The 24,204-nt window shown below is 45.4% G+C and overlaps 1 protein-coding gene across 9 annotated transcripts; it reads left to right on the top strand.

Annotated features, from left to right (window-relative positions):
* The first annotated feature begins 570 nt into the window (after nt 1-570).
* Nucleotides 571-23,496, top strand: LOC117894442 (anion exchange protein 3). 9 transcript variants are annotated; one of them, XM_034801518.1, is made up of 15 exons: nt 571-1,225; nt 8,152-8,435; nt 16,653-16,803; nt 16,874-17,147; nt 17,857-17,986; nt 18,137-18,163; nt 18,266-18,427; nt 18,491-18,733; nt 18,795-18,935; nt 19,476-19,685; nt 20,143-20,340; nt 20,409-22,159; nt 22,226-22,420; nt 22,483-22,711; nt 22,769-23,496. In XM_034801518.1, the coding sequence occupies exons 2-15, from the start codon at nt 8,358-8,360 to the stop codon at nt 22,838-22,840; spliced, it is 3,861 nt and encodes a 1,286-aa protein (XP_034657409.1). In that variant the 5' UTR covers nt 571-1,225; nt 8,152-8,357; the 3' UTR covers nt 22,841-23,496. The 9 variants fall into 9 exon arrangements, with proteins under 9 accessions (XP_034657409.1, XP_034657413.1, XP_034657415.1 ...); XM_034801520.1 differs by lacking the exon at nt 571-1,225 and adding an exon at nt 1,346-1,483; XM_034801519.1 differs by lacking the exon at nt 571-1,225 and adding an exon at nt 7,051-7,347.
* Nucleotides 23,497-24,204: the final 708 nt, after the last annotated feature.

The following is a 24,204-nucleotide window of genomic DNA, read 5'->3' as shown; positions in this document are numbered from 1 at the left end:
CACGGCACCTCACACACCCCACAGAACAACAGAACACACCCCTCCTCTGCTGGGGCATAATTTTGGCTGCGTTTAATCATTATGGAAGCAGTAAATTTTCAAGAATGAAGCCGCAATCAAAATTATTCGACATGTAGACGTGGGTAAAAATTATGACCGGATTGGCCATCGAGTGTCGAACAGTTCTTAACAGTTTTGTGGATATTCACTTCATTTCGATGCAAATTCAATCAATTAGAGAGTCGGAAATCGGGTAATTTGCATGGTGTGAATTGCTGGGTAAATATTGGCGGCGGGGCTTACACATGCGCTGATTATTTTTAGTTTAACAAACGAAGTCCAACGTTATTAATAGATAAGCAAGGGCTAAAACTGTCACAGCGCAGCATATGGAGTGCGTAAGGGTTAATTTAGCCTGCCGAAGCGAGTGAGAGAGAAGGAGAGAGCGAAGAGAGCAACAGCGATCAGCAGCTGTTTTCGCTCTCTGTTTCGCTCTGCTCTGCGTTGCGTCGATCGGTTAGGTTCGCTGTTTCTGCTGTTTAAAAACGTGCTGCCAAAGGAACAGTAAATCATTTCGAAACGTGCAGCGCAGCAATTCGGGCGGACCGACGACCGTTTACAACAAGTTCAAGTTTACACGCGTTCGTTCGCTTCGTTTCGTTCGCGAAATAGTACGAATAGACAGAATATAGACAGAAAGTCGTTAAAAGGCACAAAAGGAACATACAACGAACAAAAAATAGTCTTACATATAAACGCGACAACAAACGTTGCGTTCTGGCTGTCATTTTTGTGCCTTTGTTTCTACTGTGCGTTTCTCCTCTCTCTGTGTCTCGCGCTCTTTCTCTCTCTCTCTCCCTATCCCGTTTGTTGTTTTTATCGACGCGTTCGTTCTCTACCCTATCCAGTGCGTGTGTCCGCGAGTGTGTGGTGTGCTTGTATTTTATGTTATTCTTGCCAAAAAGCCGACAACCTTCGCCCCCGCAAACAAAAGCTTCCGCGCCAGCCTGCTGCAGCGGATCGATCAGTCAAGGGACCCACTGACTGCCTTGCCCCCCAATCAATGAACCACTGAGACGCACCACTGACTGAACCACCCCACCCCGCGCAACGGAAGCAGTGGAAAATTTTTGGTCATCACTCGAGAAACTAAAGCTGCGACGTCATCATCAGCGTTTGTCGCTGTCAGTTGTTGCTGTTGCTTCTTGTTGTGGCCGAGTAAAAGGTAAGGAGAAGGAGAAGAGTGAAAGAGAGCACTTGAAGTACGTGTCAATTATAACAGTTCCCTCTCTCTCTGTCTCTCTGTCTCTATCCGACTTGTCTGCGGCTATTTCTGTGCAAAAAGATCTTTAAATTTGTGAATATCTTGGACTGGCGATTTCCCTGCCCCCACTCCCCCGCCATCCGTCACTTGAGAAGGAAAAATTAAAATCTACTCGATACAGTCTGTGTGTGGCATTTGGAAAAGTGTCAAAGAAAATAAGTATGTACCCCAGGCAAAACAATTAAAAATAACATTAACTGAACCGCACCGAAACTGAACCAAAGCAACGAAAGGCCAAGGGGGGCGGCCAAGCTGCTGACATGCTCCCCGCAATTATTGTCGCCGAACCATTATTGGGCAGCCGAAGGAGAAAGATAAATCAAGTCCGAGCAACTGCAGCATGTGACTCTCTGGAAACTGGTTCTATTTCGGTTCTCCTCCGCTCCGATCAGATTGGACCAGAGGCGGTGTTTGGTACGGATACACCCTGGCACGAGCCGAACACACAAGGGTATATGCATTTGTTTGGGGTTATGCAACAGCAAGACAATGAAAAGATTGTCCACTTTTATAGTTTTTCTTTGGAAATACTTCCATCACATATGTATATTGTTCGTAAAGAAGGGTATCGACTAGTCGACTACTCCGCTGTAACGTTTTACTTGTTCTTTGTTGCTGTTTTTTTTTTGAGCGTGTTTCAGCAGCAAAGTTTAACACAGTTTCAGTTGTAGCCGCCACACCAGGGCAAGCCAGCACGTTCTCTTCTCTCTTCCTCCCTTTTTTCTTTCCCTTTTGCCATCGCCGTTCTCTTTTCCATTCTCTTTCATTCCCCGCGGCGCTTTATGCTAAGTTTGTCTGCTTTTTATGCAAATTTTTTAGAAACAACAGCACGGACACAAAAAAGAAAGAGAAGAGTACAAACAACTCTTCTTCGGGGGAATTTCTGCTATCAGCGTTGAGTGTTCTCTTCCCTCCCCTCTCGAACCGTTCAGCGCAGCACGTGAACTGCGAGCGCTGCACTTTCTCGCCTGGCAAATATGTGCTCTTGGCACCCTCAACCGCTAGCTCCCTGTCGCTCTCTCCCTTCCCTTCGGGGCGTAGGTAGGGAGTATCTCCCTCTTTCGTTTCCCCTGCGGTTACATCTGGTGAGTAATGGCTCAATAATTTGGCTCTCCCCCCCACCCCCTATGTTGCAGTCGCGACCGCGCCGCACACGATAAACACACAATGTTAACTAGAATTTGTTTATCTCGACTTTTGTGCTTTTTGATACCCTTGAGGGCGGGGATATTTGACTACTTCCCAGGAAGTTGGTCATGCAAAGGGGGAAATTTTATATAATAAATATCCCAGAGAGATTAAGAAATTAAGAGCGAAGGGTATCAAATGCTTCGACTGCCCTCCAGCTAGTTTTTCTGTTTCTTTTATTCCCTTTTCTGCTGTTCCTGCTGCTGTTTCTGGTTTGCTGCTGAAGCTTTTGTTATTGTTCTTTTCTGATGTTTAAACCAAAATGTATCATGACGCTTAAAGTTTGTTTTTATTGTTATGCGAGGGGTGCCTCCTCCTCCTCCGCCACCTCCCCTCTCTCCCCCTCACCCACCGATGTGGTAGGTTGCGTTGCACTTTTGTTTACACAACTTGCCGCCAAGCTCTTGCTGTATTTTGAGAGCGATATTTATTGTTCCTGTGAAAACGCTTCCACGGAATTTGCAGCGGCGTGCAAATTGAAAGTATGTAATAACAATAGCCAATGGGCAAGCGCATAGGAAGGGGAAGTGAAATAAGTTGTGGGGGAGCGCCACAGACACGAACGTAGAAGAATTCATAGTAGAAATCGAAATTGAAAGAATTTTAAGTGTCGTTTTGTAGATAAAAGTGGATACAGACTTCAATGTTATCACGTAACTCTCTCTCAATCAATCCTGCGAGCAGTCCACAAAGGCATTTCTCTTTAAATCTATTTAAATTCCCTTTTTCTTCCACTTCAATGACGAAATTATCTTCTTTTTCCATTAGCCTTACTCATGCGTCACTCCGCGATAGTAAAAGTATGGCTGGCGGTTTTCTTTCTATGAAATGTCAGTAATTTTGAGCAAAAAATAAACATATAGAAGTCGAAAGAATGAGGCATCCCATTCCTCATTCGTCATTCGATGATGAAACAAGATATTTTATATGGTTTTTCCCCCCACAAATGACAGATCATATTACAAGGATTCGTATCTTGCATCTAGATTCTAGACAAAAGAACATTTCTTTGCTTACTGGGCGGCATTTACTCTGAACTCGATATGGAGAGAGATTGTTATTTATAAAAGAGTTGACGAATTATTATTATTGTTCTTCCGATCGCGATATGAACAATTATCGCTTATCGCGGCAGCCGCAAAACAGAACCCCAAAAGAAAACCCAGACATTGACTGGGCGTAACATGTGCCCCGCCCCCCCAGGTTCTTACGTTGCTCAGCAGCCCCCACAGCGGTCGTCGATCTGTCAGTCATTCAGTCGTTCAATCGTTTAGTCATTAGTTTGGTGGTGGTGCCAGAAGTCCAATTAGTTTCGTTTGAATATACGATTCCCATGTACATATTTGCAGGTGGAATTGGTTGTGACTTTGCACTCCGCAACCCACAACCCACAATCCACACCCCACACTGTGTGTGGATCAGTGAAGCGTTAAAAAAATGGTTTTATTTCGCTACCAAATGTCGTGTTTGTGTGTAGTTTCCAGTGCAGTTTTTGGCCTGTGCCTAAAGTGCTCTTTGTGCTCGCCACAATTGCCGATCATAAATCCTTCAACAAAAGCTGCCTGAACGTACAATTGTTGCTAGTAGCAACTGTCACTCAAGTGGAAAGTGGCGCTACACAGTTGTTCTTTGGCTACGTGATGGTGTAGGAGTTTGGGTAATCTGTCTGACCAAATATTTATGACCCTTTGGCTAAGATTTACAGCCCCAGTCACTCGAGTGGGCAATGCGTTTTCAATCATTAAATATTTTAATGCACTCATATATGTCGTGGAATATTATTTACACAATATATATGGGCACACTTCTATATAATTACCGGTGTTTCGACGTCGCTTTCTTCCATATCTCGAGTGTCGGGGCTTAAATGCTGACATTTTAACGTTCCAAGGGGTTTGCTGGCCACTGTGCTGGGTGCTACCCCTTCTTTTTTTCTGTTCCTTTGCATCGCTTGAGTTGTTTCAAGTTCAATGTCAGTTGCAGTTGCAGCTGCCACCGATTTGCTGATGAGTGTTGCAATTTCGTAAACCGGTTCGGCTTGCACCAACACGTGAATGTAAATGCTGTGCAGAAAATTATGAGCCCAAGAGCAGCTGACTGCGCGAAACCGGTTGGAACCGGCTGAGAGTGCACCACTGATAAAGAGCCAACACACGAGACCTGATAAACCTCACCTCACCCAACGATTACCAGCGCAAAAGTAAAGCCATTCCCAGTGGGCACCCACTTATCATCCATCAATTTAGATGTCTGCGCCGTGCCTTTGCAAATCAAATCAATTTCGGGGCGACACGACACATAATAGTAGACAATTAGATAATTTATGATGTCGCATAGCTTGGCTTTCCCCATACATTACTGTCAAATTCGGTTTAATCAATTAAGAAAGAGAATATCTGTGGCCTGTATCTGTATCTCGAAATAGAATCGCCATGAATGGCTCCTTCTTGGTAGTTGCGATAAGCAGTGCAAGGTGGGAACGGACAGACGTACGGACAGTCGAACGGACAGTTCTTTTAATACCCCAACCCAGCTTTTATCGGGTGTATACGATATTATTCCATATACAAACAATATTTTAAATCAAAATTAAGTCACTTGCGTCGTCGTACGATCGATCGTTTGGCGTCCAGTTTGCCAGCGAAACGCTAATGAACCCATAAAATTGATCACCACGTTAATTTTGTTGTGTGTGTGGTAGCTGCCCATTTCCACCTCCCTCCCGCATTTCCCCTGGGGGGTTTTTTAATGTAACACCTTTTGAGGTTTTTTCTTGAGTTTTATGGGAACCTGTCGCGTCCGTCTGATTTGTTTGTTGTGTCTTGTGTTTAACAGTTTCCCCCCTTTGCTCTAATTTTGATGACATGCCAAAACCCCATCTACATCTCTCTCTTCCTCTTGTGTGTGGTTGGGTGCATCTGTCTCTGTCTTGTGTGGGTGCCATATAAAAATGTGTAAATTTATTTGTTTTCCTTTTGGGCATCGAAGTTTCTGGAACGTCACGCGATCATTCGAGTGCAGAATTCGTTTTGGAATCAGCTGAGCTGGAAATAACTGTGAAAGTCAAGTGTCTTCTGTAGATACCACACGATGGATCTGTCTTGCGGGTTGTTGCTATTGATGTGTAGATTCCTCTAGGGCTGAGACTACGCTGAAGACTGCGGAGATTTGTTGCTGAGATTCTGAGCAGAGCGAGGTGGATTGTGGGTTGTAGGTTGTGGAAAGATTGTATATAATCTAGGAGAGAGCGGAAAAATTCTTGAGAGGGCTGATATGGCAGATGATTTTGGATTGATTAAGTTGGACTTTTATAGGAATAATTGAAGAACTAGAGAGATTATAGATTCTTGTGGAGACAGCGATATGGGAATTGGAATGCAAGGAAATTTTAGCAAGTATTTGAGGAGATTGATTGATAAATATGGCAAATATTTCTACACTTCATATTCCCATAATTACCATAAATTACCTAAGAAAATTCCATAACATTTCGTTTACCTCTAACTAATTTCATTCATTAAAATTCTTATGCAAAACCACTTTAATTTATTGTTGATCATATTTCTTTGCCAAGGTTTTGTTTTGCATTTATTATCAATCAAATTTTAGGCCAGATTTAGACCAAAGTTGTGGCTTATTTTGGGTTTGTTTTTAAGAATATTTGCTAGAGAAATTGTTGTGTAAAATGTACTCGCAAAATTATACTTTCTGCACAGCAAATACAGCATTAGTTTTGTTTAAATATCCATACATATTTAAGCCACAATCAATAACAATTCATAAAAATAGAAGCGCATATCTAAACACATGATCAGGCGACTGGTTCTGTGGCAGGAAGCAACCAGTCTGGGGGCATGAAGGGTACTTTGATTATTAATAACCTTGCAACCTTGAAGCACTTTCAATGCAAGCAACACAAGCAATCTATCAACTTGGAAAATCCTTTTATTAGTTAATAACATTTACCGTAACGTGCCGCACACACGCACGGGCACACCCACTGCTGCATGTGTGTGGAGTGTTCAAGGTCTCTGCCAAAAGCCAAAAGTTCGGAAAGTTCTGTTTACACAGCAACTTAACTTTTAATCCATGGTCACACAGACAGACAGACAGACAGACAGACAGGCAGGAGGAGGAGCAGCAGAGGCATCAATTTTTTATACATTTTTATCGCTAGAAAACATATGGCAAACAAAAGTCAATATCCAAGGCAAACAGTAGAACCCCCCCACCAAAAGCCCGCCCCCGCCTAAGACCCGACCCAAACGTCTTAAAGACAAGTCACATTTTCTTACATAATCAACAGACAGAAGCGAAGTGAAAATTTTTTGCCAGCGTCTACTAAAATGAGGCGCTGTCTAAGCACGAGACTCATGTCGGATTCCCAATGCGCGATATACGATACGATACTCGGGAGATATTACTGCGGCGTTCGGGGGTTTCGTGCACTCGGGGACTTCGGGTTTGGTTGGATGTGTGGGCTTTGGGTCGCTTGGGGCGCTTCACTTCCCCAACGTTCTTTACCGCAGAAGCAAGCACACACATAAATCAGTGCTCGAGCAGCGGCAACAGGTTCACACGGCATTCGTATGTCATAGAGGACGCCTCGAGTCTGTCTCCCCGAGTTTCGAGTCCTGTGGAATATCGTGTACGTGGTGGCATCGTCGTGTGTGTTTAGAGACGTGCTTAAACCGTGTTCGTTGTTCGTGTGGCGCCGTTTACGTGTGAATGGTGAATGGCATTTCCAAGGAGATAATTGAATTTGTGTAACTTTTGGGACACCACCTCCCCTCCTCTCGCCCGCCCAAAGGAGGGAAACACAAAGAGAAAGAAAGGTGCTTACTGAATAATTAAGGACCTGCCGACACGAAGCATTTAACAGCTGGAAACACAGTGGGGTTCGGTCCCCGTTCACTTTGTTGACTTGGGCTCAATGCCTGCTGCTACGCCCTTAGAATTATAGGCCCCAAGGATTATGGGAGGCGTGAAAGGAACAAGGCAGAACCCTGAGATATAATCAACATAAATGCTGTTTGCTCGATTAAGTGATCTCCACACACAGAACACACACACAGCAGCGACTTTGCCCCATTAATTTTCTAAGAATTCATAGCCATAAAATGTGACGAAATTAATCAAGAGATTGCCATTAAAAGATCGCATCGCCTAAAATAGAGAGTGGGGATGGGGATGGAACGATGATCAGTGGCAAAGGAGACACCGCCGCACTGCCCCTATGCCTAGCACTTCCCTATATATAGCGCTCCCATAACCAAATAGATTGAGTGTTCAAATAACGCAAATTGATCACGAGCCATCAACGCAAGTCGCGTGCTTTTGGCGGCTGCTCCCGCGAACCCCTTTTGCGGGCTGAGGGGTGCTGTGCGTGTGGCTGCCATTTGACTTTAATTGAGTCGCGTCGCGTCGGGAATACTCGTACTGAGTGTGTCTGTTTGTGTGTGTTTTTATTGCCCCCGCTAGCAGTTGATGATATTTCTTTCAAAAGGGGGAATCGCTCTCAATTGGCCTTCTCCATGCCACTGACAGCAACAGTCGAAATTGTTTATTAATGAAAAAGCGTTCCATGTTGTGTCTACTGTTTTCTGTAACTGTTTTTATTTTGTTGTTTTTCTTTTCAGGCTGTTATCAAACGTTGCACCGAATGCCGAGACTCCTGGAGCATCCACAGTGGCCCCATCAGATCTCCCACAACAACAGCTCGATGCCCGATTACTGCCTGATCATCAAATAAGCAGAGACATTACCTAAAAAACAATCCTGCAATTGGATTGATTGCACACTTAAACTGAAGTAAACGGAAGCAGAACACTCTCCCACACACAAAATGAGTTTCAGTTCGGCCAGCGGCAGGGAGAACAATGTTCGCAAATTGTCATTCCTGGGTTTCAATACCAAAAAGAAGGTGAGTTGCTTAAAATAGTAGAAATAATAATCGAAACGGGAACTATGATGCGAATTACAACACTTGTAGGATGGTGTTCCTGTTTTTGCATTTAGCTAAGACGGCAGTGAAACGTTATGTGTGTCTCTCTCTCTCTCTCTCTCAATCGTATCAGCTGCGCTCCGTAACTGCACGAAATACATTCTCTCGCAATGCTAATGCAGTGTTCTCTCTCGCTCCTGTTTTTGCATCTCTTTAATGAAGTGGAGTGACAAATGTCTAATCTCTTGATCTTCTTTGTTCCTCACAAAATAAACACTCTTGCAATTGCTTTCGTTTCTTTGCTTGGCTCTCTGTCTTCAAGAACAACAACTACATTAATGCGCCGAAGAAGTCAACGACAAAGCACCATGGGAGCTTTTGTTCGTTTTCGTCCGCAATGTCTGTAGCTGCCGAAGAGCCTTGCTATGTGAAGCAGGTAGCACATTTATGAGACGCTTTTATGTGGAAGTTTACCATGGTGCGACTCTCGTTCTCGTCTGCTACCTGAAGCATATTTTACTTGTGGGTAGCTTCAGAAGAATAACCAACGGGACTTAGCTACGGTGCGTTGTTTCGGTGTTTATCTTATTGCTTTTACATTTGCATAATTAAGCAAACGACTAATAATACCCTATCGTTTGCAAATGCATTGATTTTAGATATGTAATTAATTAAGCAAATGGGTCTAATGACAGTAATGAGCTCATCCTGGGACTATCCGTTGCAATATATTACTAGCCTTCCATTTCCATACCAATTTCGGAATAATTCCAGCAGAGAATTAGCTGTAATGCATTTCCACACACACACTAAGTACCCTTCATAATTTTTCCTCTCTGAAATCAATCAAAACTTTACAAAAATTCTCTAAAATTGCGAATATTTCAGTAATTTTCCATCATAAAACACTTTAAAAATTCGTTGCAAAATTTGTTGATTAATTCGCTGGCAAATCGCAAAGTAATGTCAAGTAATTGTTATTGATTTTTATAGTTGCTGTTGTTGCTTTTGTTTTGTATTGTACATTTCCGCAGTTTGTCCAAATGCCCGCCAGCCAACGACTGACACAATTTAGGAACCAGTTTTCAGCACTTCCAGTATTCCAGTGTACGATTTCAGTTTCGGTTTCAATTTGAGTTTCGCTTTCGCGTGCGGTGCGGTGCGGCCGGCATTAGATCAGATCTCGCCTAATCATGCATTCGTTCATTCATTCATTCAACAGCCCAGAGCCGACCCGCCCCGCAACACCTCTACGAGCATTACAGTTAGAGCCGATTATGGTGTGGTGCGATGTTACGTATGCACTGTGTGTGTGTGTGTTTGTTTTTGTGTTTTGTTGTTTTAGCAGAGGGAAAGGTGCGGGCGACACACACCGAGTTGTCTGTCAGCTTAAAGGCTAAAGCCTAATGGGAAAACGCATTTTAATTGCCAAAGTGGCAAGTGGCAAATGGCAAATGGAAAACGCATCGGAAAGCACTGACAGACAGGCAGGCAGCAGGAAGCCAGCATTCAAATGAAGCGGCAGCCGGTTGCCGCAGCAGCAAAACAGGAAATCGATATTCGTGGTCAAGGCTGTCGCTGGCCTGGCCGGGCAGTCGTTTTTTGTTGTTTTTTTTTAGTTTAGTTTGCCGCCGCCCTGACATTGGCAATGAAAAGTAATAGTTAGCTGTGTGCTGGACTTGCAATCGCAATCAATTCATTGACACCATTCACCAGGTGAAAGCACTCCAGGGGTAGGAACAGCAGTAGCCGCTAGTAGCCTCAATTAACTTAATTGCACCATAAAGTATGCCATGATTTATGCTCAAATATGATCAGCGAGTGTGTGTGTGTGTTGGCTGCGAGGACAGTGCGTTTCAGGGTGCTAAATACAGTTGAATGATGGATTTTTTGTGTATAAATATTTCAAGTAAATCTATCTAGAATCAGTTATCGAAAGTCTGAAATCTAAGCGAAATAATTTCATATTTTTACAGCATTAATTACAATTTTTACTACAATATTTGCATGGCAAAATCAAATTCCCAAACCCCCAACAGCAGTTTGAGTCTCACTTTCTCCTGCCTGCTGCATGCCAGTCCCACTAGCATCTTGCATAATCAAAACCTCATCCTTCCCGTCAGCTGACATAATCAAAATTGACTGCCTGTCACGTGGGACAAGTGTCCTACACGGTGCTATGCTCTTGTAAGGCACTGTACACATGCACATAACTCAATTAGCCGCATTACAACTCGAACTGTTATCGCTAATTACCCAAAAACACACAAACGCAAAGAGACACTCACACACAGAGAGAGAGAGAGAGAGAGAGAGAGAGAGGGAGAGACACACACACACACACACAGCGACACACGACTAATGAGCCTTAATGGTGTATCCTTGCTGCTGCTGCTGCTGCTGTTATGTTGTATGCCCCACAAAGCAACAAGGAGGCAGTGGAATAGATTTTTTATGCATCAGCATTAGCGGGAAAACTTTGAGCCAAAAGCTTTCACACCCTGCCCTACCCCACGCCCCTCTTGCTGCTCAGCCTAAAACATCCCCCGCTAAGTGTTGGCCTTGTGCGGCCTTGACCATCATTTGAGGTCCTTTTCTGTACTGTTCCCCTGCTTGGGCAGCTTTTCCATTAATTATTTCAGTGTGCCTCGAAAGCACGCAAAAAAATGCAGACCAAAAAAGCTTTGGCCCAGAACTGCATTCCGATTTACGTCAGCATCAGCAGTGGGAGTGTCAGCAGAAGGGGGAGGGGAGGGTAGGGTAGGGGAGTTGTGACTCTACGTAGTAAAACGCCTGCCGCCAGAACGGCCCTGAGAATCAGCTGAGCGTGGCCGAGGCGCTGCAGCGACTGTCAGCTGACGAGGCAGACGACTATGCTACCGTTATACGCGCGCTTTCATGCCCAGCGCCTGCGCAGAAGCAACAGCAGCAGCAGCAGAAGCAGCAGCAGCGCCAGCAGCAGCACTCAGGTAAAAGCAGCAGCAGCAGCGCCCCATCATTTGTTGGGAAGCATTCCCACACAACGGACATCGCGTTGAGAGAGAGCGAGCGAGAGAGAGAGAGAGCGCGTGAAACGAGCCTCGTGTGGTCGTAGTTCTTGTTTTTGGGGCCCCTCCACATGGGTCACACGGTGCAACAGGCCGAGCAAAAAACTATATCGAAAATTTGCTGTGGGATGCGTGACGAAAAGTTATCAAATCGAAAATCAAATTCCAAGTAAATCTCTGGTGCAACGAAAAAAAAAAAGAGGAAGTTTTTGTTATTAAGTTCTTGGAGCGTTCAAGGTACATCGGGGAGGGGAGTGGGAAACTTGTTTCCCACACACACACACACACTCACACAGGGACAGTGAGATGGATGCACAGAGGCCCACACAGATACACAGATACAGCAGCAGGCCCATCCACGAGCATTTTACAATATCATGACACAGGCGAAAGGTCCAGAAATTCTCGCTTGGCAGCTGTGCCAACAAGTGAGTGGGGGCCGGGGAGGGCCACACATTTATAAGCCTCACACGGACATACACACATAAACGGCAGGGAAAAGGCGCCCCAAAGGAAATTCGTGTTTTGTGTTGCATACTTTTTGGGGAGCCATAAAACGGGACACCGCACACCGCAAAAGTGCTCAAATGTGGCCCCAAGGCGACAGGAGGAATCATCTGAAATGCACAGAAACACACGAGGCAGGTGGTGTGTGTGGGTGCCTACAGGTCATAAGTGTACTGGGGAAGAAATTCCAGGCATAAGCGGAGCATCTGCCTCCCAACCTCAATCAACTTTATGGAATTGATGGATGATTGCCTGGCCATGCTGTGGTTTCGTGTTTTCAATTCATTTGCGGAATTATAAACCCTTAAAAAAACAACAAGCTCTGAATTATTGATACTCCTTTATTATGTAAGTGAAAAGAGCGCGAGAGAGAGGGAGAAATGTTCGTAAATTGATGGCAAAAAGTAACAATCATAAAGAAAAGTTTGAACTTATTGACGAGTTACTGAGATATTTATGAGCCAAACTTGTGCGCAACGGATGAGAGCAGAAGAATAAATATGAGAAGGATTTATGGAGACATAGAAAAAGTTTAGTTAAAGTAGATTTCTGAGTGAAAGTTGTGGCTACATTTAGAGCTCAACAGGCACACAAATCTTTCCCATTACCTGTAGGAGTCTGCCGTCTGCCGTTCAAAGGGTTCAAGGGCTTCCTTTTCTTGTAATTTATAATTCATTTTCCCCCTCTCGTTTGCCAGATTATTTAACCATTCAAAGTAGGAAAAGTTCTGCCCCTTAAGCATTATCAAATGCATAATCCCTTAGCTCGTAATCTGTTTTATTTGCAAGGAATAATTTGTGTTAATTTCCATGGAAAAACAAGAAAATGTCGCCACCTCCAGGGGCGCTGCTCATAAAATATTCACGCTATAAAACAATCTGTTAGGGGATGAAATGCCGCTTACAACCCCCCGCCAAAGAATGTTTCGTATGCTCTATTAAATTCCATAGAACGATAATAAATAAATAGAACAGAGGCCTATGCGACTATTTATCGCTAAACACTTTCCCCACCCACACACACACACACACGCGCAGGCGGCACACATACACATGTACAATGTCAACAGCTGACCTTGAAGTATGCAACACTTTGTGGCAGCTACGCAGAGACACCGAACGTGCGTATGTGTGGGTGTGTGTCAGCATGATTTCCCATCACTAGATTACGTTTACGACGAGGCTTTAACGCTTTGATGCCTCGCCCTCTCGCATCGCCTTCAGGCACACTACAATGACCAAAGGTTAACCTTTAGCACGTGTCTGCCACAGCCACAGCCAGTCCCTACCCTTGCTCTACTCTTTGCTTTGTCCTTTGCCCATGTCCTGTCGTATCCTGTACGCTCCTGTCCTGCTCTGTCCGTTTGCTTGTGCGAACATTTCCGCTGCGGAATTCACATTAAATTAACACAGACACACACACTCCACACACACACAGATAAATGCAGACACAGGCTGACAGTTGGTCGAAACGTTACCGGGGAGCATCGTTAATTTGTGCAAACAAAACGGCAAAGAAAACACAAACTACGCGGCATGGAAGCACAGCGAAAACGCGTGGAAAATGCGACCCAAAATTATGCACAGCAAGGGCAAGGGCAGGCGGCAAAAAAAACAAATAAAAAACAAACAAAAATAACATAAAGTTTCGCTGTGGAAGAACAATAGAAAAACCCGCCTCTCGTATAAATAAATATCTCCAACTCAAAGTCAAAGTCAAAAGTGAAATGTAAAGTTAAACGGTTTCAGTTTGTCGCTGCCAACACTTTTTGCATACCCTTTCTTTAGTGGGTATTTGCGCTGTGGCAGGTCCTGTGTAAACAGTAACTTTTCGCTTAAATATTCTGCGGTGCCAAGGTCTCTTTCGAGAGATTTAAAGAGATCCCAAAGTGTTGCCTGGCGCACTCTCATTACAAAGAAATTTCTTTCTTTAGAGTATTACAAATTCCCCCATCTAATCGCATTTTTTTCTCCCCCATTTATTGGCGTTTCGAATGGTTTTTGCCATAAAAACGGTTAAGATGTGTTCCGAGAATCGGCAACCCATTGCCCAGTCCGCCGCCGTCCGCCCAGCCAGACAAACTTTTAATCCGTGCGGCAACTTGTGAGAGCAACTGTGTGACAGGCAGGTTGGGGCGGACATTTGTGCCACTGAAACAGAAACAAGTTTCGCTGCAGCCTCCGGAGTTTGATTCAATTTGTGATTCAGCTTGACAAAAAGTTGTTTGTGCTCACGACCACATAACTCGCTTATGACTTACGAGCGAGGAGGAGTGTCACGTGCCGCCGCTCACTTGCTGCTTGCCACCACGCCGCCGCCGCCGCCGCCGCCGCCACTGCAGAGGAGATGTCAAATCACATCAGAAGCACTCAACGAGAGAACTCGTGTCAAATCGAGTTGAGGTTCTGCGGGTAGAGGGAGGGCGGGGAAGAGGCAGCAAACTTGGAAGTCAAAAGTACAGTGCGCGCCATTGGGATAGGTTCTGCTCGTATCTATAGAATTGCGCAACATTTTGGCTAATCGGTTTCGTTTCGCTAATGAACTCTGAGCTGTGCCTCTGTCGCTGTCTCGATGAATATTTTCTACGCTAATTTCCCTTCTGGATGATCTCATTTCTGGTGTTGTTTTTTGTGGGTTTCTATTTCTATGCTTCATGCATTTCTGGACAACACAAAAACAACGAAATTTGACAGTTTCGGAGACAGCTTGGGGGGTGTCTGCTTTGCGGCGTGTTCTAACAGGAGTTGGGGGTCCTCCATCGATTATTCGTGTGATAAGCTTTGTCGCTCTGCCGCTGCCACGGCTGACATGCTGCATAAAGTGCGCTGCCTCCAGGTGCCATGTGGGTGGCGGCAGTGACGGGAGATTATGATGGAGCCTCCTGGCTAATGGCCGAATGACAAAATACTTTTACTGTTCGTTGTCTATCTCCCAAATCATCATCATCATCATCATTATTGTTGTTATCATTATTAATATCAACATTATTTTGTGGAATGTGCACCCCACTCCCCCCCTCAAGCTACGCGTCGCAGTGTTTATCGATTAATTAACGTAACGTGGCGTCGCATTGCGTTACGCTTCTGCTCTTATCAGTCGGACATGCACACAAAACACATGTCGGGGTCACACACAGCAAAAGAGAGGGAGAGAGAGAGCTAGCAATAGGGAAAGAGAGAAAGAAAAGGAACGGTACAAGAGACAGGAAGAGAACGCGGACCCGACTCGACTCCCTTTGGACACACACACGTGCAGGGGCTCTCAGCGTTATTAAATTGTTTTCGCTATTTATAAACTCAAAGTGAAACTCTGTTTGTTCGCCTCTCTTTTGCTCCTCGCCGCCTCCCCTCCCTTTGCCGTTGCTTATCAGGAAGTAAATATAATTGCCAAGGACTCTCTCTGGATACTTTCCCTTTCCGTATACATATCGAATGGGTGGTGGTAAATAATAAATATCTGCAAAAAAGGTGTTCGCTGGCAGCTCAGCGTGGGAAATCCCAATTCACTTACATTTTCATATGTACAAACATATTTTTCGTGAATTTCCTTTATCTGTTGTGGGTCGAAGCACTCGAAGAAGTGTTTCATCATCTGCAGCGGCACATATTTGGGGATATTCAAGGGGATACTTGATATTTTTAATGGTTTTTGGGAATAGGATTCTTAAAGTTTCTTTTGTTTAAAAGTGTTCTGAAAGCTAGACATTTCTAGAAATTAAACAGAATTCCATCCAAGTAGCGAAAAAAGATACCTAAAAATAATCTAAGTACATTTGCACCTTTGCCAAACACTTGCGGATCATATAATATTTCTTCTTGGGAAATGAATTGAAATTTACACAGAAAAATCAGTGCAGAGAAGGGGAAATCATGCAGCGAGTATACAATTTCCAGATGCCAGACAATGAAAATTGAACACCATGCAACCTTCTGCTGTGATTTCTCCAATAAACAATTTCATAAGACTGCTGTTGTTGTTTTGTTGCTGCCTTTATTTTTTGTGTAATCTGATAGCCCCATCTCGACAATTAGAATTAATTGAGTTTACTTGTTCCTCGTTCCTTGTGGATGCAACAAAATATATTTCACTTGAGAAATGTAGATGAGGCTGATGGAGAAATGCGCACCGCACATTGCGAAGGCAATCAATGCCTTCGTCACTATGGAAATCAATTGAGATCGATTGAAAGCAATTATGAATAACGCCATTAAATATAAAGACAGCCAACGCTCGCGCGGGACTTTGCATCTCTCTGTAGATAGTGTCTCGCCTCGCTGCCATTCCTCTTCCTTCCTTCCTTCGCTCTCTCATTTTTTACGAGTAGTTTGCTCTAATGCGTAGCGCTGACACTCAATAAGCGATGATTAATGCGTTTCATACATCGGACGGCACCCCCCCTCTGCATGTTTCCGACATGTTTCGAAATAAAACAAAAAATAAATACACTCGTGACGAGGGGCAATAATGCCGCCCGAAGTCACATGACTTTGTTTTTCCTATGTGTATATAGATTCTTAATTGAAAAGTATTTGTGGCTGCTTTTGAGTCATGCATAACGTGAGGCAGGGACAGCAAGAACACAATTGATGGACAATCCATTTGAAAAGTATTTATTTGTTCTCTGTTTTTTGTTTTGTTGCAGTCCGGCGGCAATGAGGATCCCGATGAAGTGCTGTTGGACTCGGAAATGGACAAGGTCTTTGCCGGCACCAGTGTACGCAAAGAGAAATTCGATGTGAATACCTTTCAGGACAACACGCAGCTACCCACTGCATCCCGCAAGAAGAATAGCAGTAAGAGATTACATTTAATATTTATATTTACCATCAGATGCTCAAAGTTTTATTTCTCTACATTTTATAGTTCGCACAAATGATCTAAATATTGAGGAGGACTCGGAATACGAGAGCCAAACGGAGCCACTGAATAATGCACAAAACTATGATGACATACCTGAGGATTTCCCATTAGTTTCAGAGCGTGCCGGACACGGCGATCACTCGGACAATTCGGCGGAAGAGAAGCACGTTCAGTTCGGTGGTGCCGCTGGCAAGAAGAAGATTGTCATCACACCGCCGAGCCTGAGCTATGATGATCAGCCCACGGACCAATCCCACGAACGAAAACGCAGAAAAAGGTAATGTACCCCACTCCTCCGATATGTATTTATATTCGCGAGAGATCTTCGTGGCTCTTCACATTAAATGAACACCCTCGCAATTGCTTTCGTTTGACCTTACTCTCTCAGCAATTCCTTCTGTCACTCTCTCGCCAACAAAGCAGGTACCTGAGTGGCCGCACTATGGTCGATTTCTTTGGAGCTTGTCTGTAAAATCTGCAACTGCCATGCAGCTACATAAAGCTTCTCGACTTTAATTTCTGAGCCCCTATTGCATAAAAGGTTCCCATAGTGCGACGCTCGGCCACATCAGCTAAGCATAGAACCTAACGGGACCTTACTTTTGCTAGACAAATCTGTAGCTGTCATCGCCTTCAGCAACTTGCTCTCTCAGCTATTCGTGCTGCCGCTCTCTCAACAGCAAAGCAGGTACCTGAGAGATTGCACTGTGGGAGATTTTTGTCGCTTGTGCTTGAAACCGCCATGCAGTTACAAAAAGCTCTTTGAATTGAAGTTTTGAGTTGCAATTGTTTGCAAGGCTCCCATGGTGCGACGCTAGCTACCTAAGCACCTAGCGATTTGTTTTGTGACAAGCCTAAAAAGAAGACCCTAACGGGACTCTACTTTGCTGCATTGTTTTTGGGTTACATATTTTCATGACAAAGTTTACTGCCATTAAAATACGCTTTATAATTCATAATTTCTTTTGAATGTTTACCTTTTGCAGCCGCCATCAGTATTATAGACAGCGTAAATTCTCACATCAGGACAGCGTGGAAGCCAAAAAGACCATCGAGGAGAACGGTGATGCAGGTGCGCGTCGCATCTCTGTGCAGCCTGAGGACACGGCATTGGAGGTAGCGTCCTCAATAAACACTAGACACTAGAGACACTAAACACTAGAAGCTAGTCAGCCTAAATCACAGCCTAATTAGATCATTAACTAACCCAGCAATTGTGTATCTCTCTCATTTGCTAACCCATGCACGGATATCGCCAATCTGTAGACAAATGGCCAAATGCCGGCTAAACAGGTTGACCATTTACATCCTTTACCGTGCCCTTAGCCACGTATATCGCATACAAGTTTACAGTTCAAACTCTAATCGTTGTTTTTTCCTATTCCCTCGATGTAGGAGGCTGATCTCAACGAGCTGAGATCGCATCGTTCGGACGATCCGCGTGCCCTGCGGCGTCACAAGATTCATCATTCATCCATTAAGCTGCGAGAGCTGCCGCAGATTACCATTTCGCCGTTTACCAACAAGAAGCCCGAAGTGGATCACAGTCCACATGAGGTGAGTCGGTAATACAGTAGTTTCGTTCTTTTATTACCTTTCTCTTTTCTCTTCCCTCCTTAGATCTTTGTGCAATTGGACGAGCTCACTGGCGTGGGCGAGGATCGTGAGTGGAAGGAGACTGCGCGCTGGATCAAATACGAGGAGGATGTGGAGGAGGGCTCCGATCGCTGGGGCAAGCCTCATGTTGCCTCTCTCTCATTCCATTCGTTGCTCAATTTGCGTCGCTGCCTGGAAACGGGCGTTGTGCTGCTGGACCTCAATGAGAAGGATTTGCCCGCCGTGGCATATCGTGTGGTAGAGCAGGTGGGTCTGGGCTATAGCTATGCTGCAGAGAGTTCTCTTACTTATTTGTTGACTCTTTTAGATGGTGATTGAGGACCTCATTGACATTAATGACAAACCATCGGTGATGCGTTCGCTGCTGCTGCGGCACCGGCATGTCAACGAGCATCAGGGCGTGCTGCCATTTACGAAGCGCAAATACAACAGCTACACCAGCCTGCAGGTAGGCCGCCCAGGCACATTCCTACTGTGCCTTAACCTCACTCTGTTTCATACTAATCTGTGGTTCATCCATCTACTGATATCATAATCATCCAACATTAATCCTCGTCGTTCGCTTGTTCGCTATAAATAATTGGCTTTACAGTGAAGAATTGCGTGTGTGTTTCGAAACGTTTTTGCTAATCCCATGATCGTGTTTTCACAATTATTCTCTGTCTATTTCTGCCATCTGCCATCTGCCATCACACACACTCGAACACTCAACAACAAACAACAGCAACTTATACCCAAATCGGTAAAGAATAGCCAAAATTGTACATAATATACTCGTATATAGCCATGAATCGTACAGCCAAACTCTGATATAATGCCGTTAACGCTTTTGTCCAACGTTTGCTCTTCTTCTACTTTCTGCGGCCAAACACTTTTGACGTTGTTTCTTTTTGTGTCTTTTTCTTGTGCGTTTTATTGTTTACGTTTTGCCAACACACACACACACACACACAAAACTCTCTCCCTGTGCACAACACACACGAAACAGTTTCTCTGGATGGGCGCCGATGCTCAGCAGCAGCAACAACAGCAGCAGCAGCCACGTAACCTAGCCAAGGCTCGCCGCAGCATATGCGTCACCTCCAGCGCCCCACCGGCAGCAGCGGCAGCAGCAGCCACCACGCTGAATGTGGGCTCGCCCGGGGGCATTGCAGCGGCCACCGATCACCGGCGCCACTCAACGATGTCCTACCTGGGTGTAATGAGACCTTAAAGAGCCACTAACAAACCTCACTCCTATTCCTGATACTACTGTGGCTCTTAGCTCGTAGAAGCAGTGAAGGAAATCGTTGAAAGAGATTTGTTTGCGCTTACGATTTCCTTTACTGATCTTCCCTCTTGCGCTTAGACAACTCCAGATGTTTCTTTTTAGCCTAGCCGCCTAGTCACACCCACTAGCCTACTCCCACCACTCTTTTAGAACCTTTTTATAAATGTGTGCCACCTCCACTACTCCACTCCACCACTCCACGATTGGCAAGTTCTCAATTGTGACAAATTGTGATTCGTTTTTGTCTATTGTCTACGTAAACCCTAGTCTTTGTGCCTTCCTGCCTTACCTGCACGATTGTTTCTTTATGTTTAATTATATTTTGCATGCGTTAAAACTCTTTTGTGCCCGAAAAACTGATCATATTTTGGGTCCTGCTTCACAGAACCTGTCGGGCGGCACCGATGACAAGAAGATCAAGATTATGCCCGCAGCTGATATTGGTGGGAGCAAGCGCAGCAATGAGTTGAAGATCGACATGAAGGATGACATGTACTCATCGTCGCAGGAGGATCTCAAGAAGCTGCAGAATGATACCATCCTGAGGCGCATACCCGCAGGAGCTGAGGCCACCACTGTGCTGGTAGGTTTCCTCATCCAAAAGGGGTTCCAAAGAGCTTCTTTTAATGCTATTTCCTTCTCCCCCTTCAGGTCGGTGCCGTTGAGTTTTTGGATCAGCCCACAATTGCCTTTGTACGCCTCTCGGAGGGTGTCCTGATGCCCACTCTGACGGAGGTGCCCGTGCCCGTGCGATTTATGTTTGTGCTGCTGGGGCCGCGTAATTTTGACTTGGACTACCATGAGGTGGGTCGCTCCATCTCCACGCTGATGGCCAACGAGCACTTCCATGCCATTGCGTACAAGGCGGACGATCGCAAGGATCTACTGTCGGCCATCAATGAGTTCCTTGACGACTCGATTGTGCTGCCGCCCGGCAACTGGGACCGCCACGATCTGCTGCCGTTCGAGGAGCTGAAGGCCAAGAAGGATTGGATACGGACGCGCAAGATCAAGGCGCTGCAGGTGAAGCGCGACAGCGAAATGATCAAGATCGGCAAGGACGAGGAGAAGGCGCTGCTCGAGAAGCAATCGATGGGCGCCATTGGCATGGGACCCGGCGGCGATGGCGGTGACGGTGGTGGCCCCGGCGGTGACGGCGACGACGATGACGACGATGGACGCAAAAAGAAGCAGCCCAATCCCATGGAGAAGACCCACCGCCTGTGGGGTGGCCTGCGCAACGATCTGAAGCGACGCATGCCCATGTACAAGAGCGACATCCTCGACGGCCTCAACACGGAGACGCTGGCGGCCACCATCTTCATGTACTTTGCCTGCCTCTCCACGGCCATCACGTTCGGCGGTCTGGTGTCGGACAAAACGAAGAGCTGGATCGGCATCTCGGAGACGCTGATCTCGTGCTCGTTCGTGGGCATCGTCTTCCATTGTCTGAGCTGCCAGCCGCTGGTCATAATCGGCACCACGGGACCACTGCTGCTGTTCGACGAAGCGCTGATGGTGTTCTGCACGCAGAACGACTTTGATTTCCTTTCGCTGCGCGTCTACGTTGGCATCTGGCTGATCATCATCGCGCTCTGTGTGTCGGCCTTCGAGGGCAGCGTCTATGTGCGTTTGCTCACGCGCTTCACACAGGAGATCTTCTCGGCGCTGATCACGCTCATCTACATTGTGGAGACGGTGATGAAGTTGGTCTCCATCTACCAGCAGAACCCGCTGCTCTCCGACTACAACCTGCCGCCGCCGACGCTTGTGGCGCATGACCAAGAGCCGGACCTGAATGGAACCCACTACAACATGAGCGTCACGCTGCTGAATGCCACGACCACAGCGGCGCCCATGGGTGGCTCGAAGCTGCCCACCAATCAGCCAAATACCGCACTCTTCTGCACCATCCTCACGCTGGCCACCTTCGTTGTGGCCTACTACCTGAAGCTCTTCCGCAACTCGCACTTCCTGGGCCGCAATGCGCGCCGTGCCCTCGGTGACTTTGGTGTGCCCATCTCCATTGCCATATTCGTGCTGGTCGACTATCTCGTGCCTTCTGTCTACACGGAGAAGCTGGTGGTGCCCGCGGGCCTCTCGCCCAGCGCCCCACAGCTGCGCGGCTGGTACATTGGCTTCAATGCCACCTCCACGTGGGTGCCGTTCGCCTGTGTGGTGCCCGCGCTGCTCGTCTACATTCTCATCTTTATGGAGTCGCAGATATCGGAGCTGATTGTGGACAAGCCCGAGCGCGGGCTGAAGAAGGGCTCCGGCCTGCACTGGGACATTGTGCTGCTGTGTTTGCTCAACACCTTCTGCGGACTCTTCGGCATGCCCTGGCACTGTGCGGCCACAGTGCGCTCCGTGACGCATGTCTCTTCGGTTACGATTATGTCACGGTGGGTTGGCACTACATATTCCACGATCTTTGTGCGTTTTGCTTAATATTTCCTTCCCTTTTGCAGCACCCATGCACCTGGTGATTCGCCGAGGATCATTGATGTCAAGGAGCAGCGCTTGTCTGGCTTCTTTGTGTGCGTGATGATTGGTTTGTCGGTGCTGATGGCACCGCTGCTGCGACTCATACCCATGGCTGTGCTCTTTGGAGTGTTCCTGTACATGGGCGTGGCCTCCATGAGCGGCGTGCAGCTGTTCGAGCGGTAAGTCTTGGCATAATCCAAGCAGACAGGACTCTAATCTCTGCATTAATTCAATCCCGTAGCATCCGCTTGTACTTTATGCCCGTGAAGCACTATCCACCCACGTCCTATGTGAAGCGCGTGCGTCCCTGGAAGCTGCACTTGTTCACCACCATTCAAGTGCTGTGCCTGGTGCTGCTGTGGTCCGTCAAGTCATCGAGATTCTCGCTGGCTTTCCCCTTCTTCCTGATCATGATGGTGCCCATAAGACAGCGTCTGGTGGCGCTCTACAAGCCAGAGGAACTGCAAGCGGTAGGGCAAGGGTTTCAGAGAGTGAATTTTAGATTTATTTAATGTTTTCCCTTCCAGTTGGATGGCCAGGAGGCAAAGAACGACGAGGATGAGCCCGATTTCTATGAACAAACAACAATACCAGCCTAGAGGGAACAACGCCCCCCACTGGGCCTCCGCCAAGGCACACAAAGAAACTTAATTAGTAAATTAGAATTGAAAGTATTAACAGGCCCCCAAACAAACCCAAAACAAATACGAAAAATCAAGCAACAATACAAACAGCATAATTCTGGGCTACAAATGCATTAACGAACTACCTGCAAATTAGTATCTAGAGATAAACAATCCCACCATCACCACCAGCCCCAACCCCAACCACGAACCGAATATGTTGAAACATATTTTACGGGTTGGATGTGTGATTTTGTGATTGTAAATGGTTTTAAGAGCTGGGGCATCGCGGAAATGTTGTACCTTAAAGTAAAGAAAACAAAATTTATAATATGGAAATATTGAAATACTTTTACCCACAGAAGGAAAGTTCTGCTTTGGGGTTTAAACACAAATTTTGCATCACAAGAAATGTAATTTACTTAGCTGGATTTTCGCATGTATTATTAGCAATAATTGTGCACACAACAAACGAAATGCGAAGATTGTTTTGGGGCAGAGGAGAAACCTAAAGGGGGTACAACTTATCAACTATTTAGCTTCAAACTGATGTAGTGATAATTAGTGTCAAACACACACAAGAGAAACACAAAATAAACTCTAAACTAAACTGTACCCTGTAATTCTAAAGAACGAAAGTACGAAAGAGAGAGGCATACAATTTGTTTATAACAAATTTGTCTCGCACGTTTGGCGGCAGGCGGCACTTTTAAAGTGTTTTGGCTGCTGCTGCTGTAAAAGCCCGCTGTAAGTTTTGGCCTTCTTTGTATTTGTAAACCCACACAAACACACACACACACACACACACACACTGTACTTATACATGACTCTATAATATAAACTATACTTTATCGTTATACTATCTATAAATACAAACGTTCGTTTCAAGGAATATTCGTTCGAAGAGCAAAAGAAAATATATGAAAACTATTTTTGTGTAAACTCGTATGTGTGTGTACTTGTACGTGTATGTATTTACTCTTAAGTAGTTGTTGTCCTAGTATTGTTTATTCAAATTCAAAAATAAAAACCATAAAACATTAAAAATAAAGTTTAAAAGTTAATTTTTAGGAATTTAAACCAAAATGCCAGCGGAAAGAAGCGAAATATTGAGGAAACATTTGAGGATCAGACTATGGATTATTCCACTGTTGAACTTACTTTACTGGTGCGTAAATACGAACTCTAAATGACCTACAGCAGACCTAGTTATATAGCGTAAATATATACAAATATCGTGCCCTATTTCAGCCGCAAAGTATGCAACAAATTTGCAGCCAAACTTTTAAATCAAAATAAAATCCCTCACAATTTTAGCTGACTTCAAGTAGCTATAACTC

This window comes from Drosophila subobscura, chromosome J, assembly GCF_008121235.1.
Source record: "Drosophila subobscura isolate 14011-0131.10 chromosome J, UCBerk_Dsub_1.0, whole genome shotgun sequence".
Classification (NCBI taxonomy): domain Eukaryota; kingdom Metazoa; phylum Arthropoda; class Insecta; order Diptera; family Drosophilidae; genus Drosophila; species Drosophila subobscura.
Note: the sequence above shows the minus strand (reverse complement) of the source record. Positions and strands in the feature narration are given on the sequence as shown.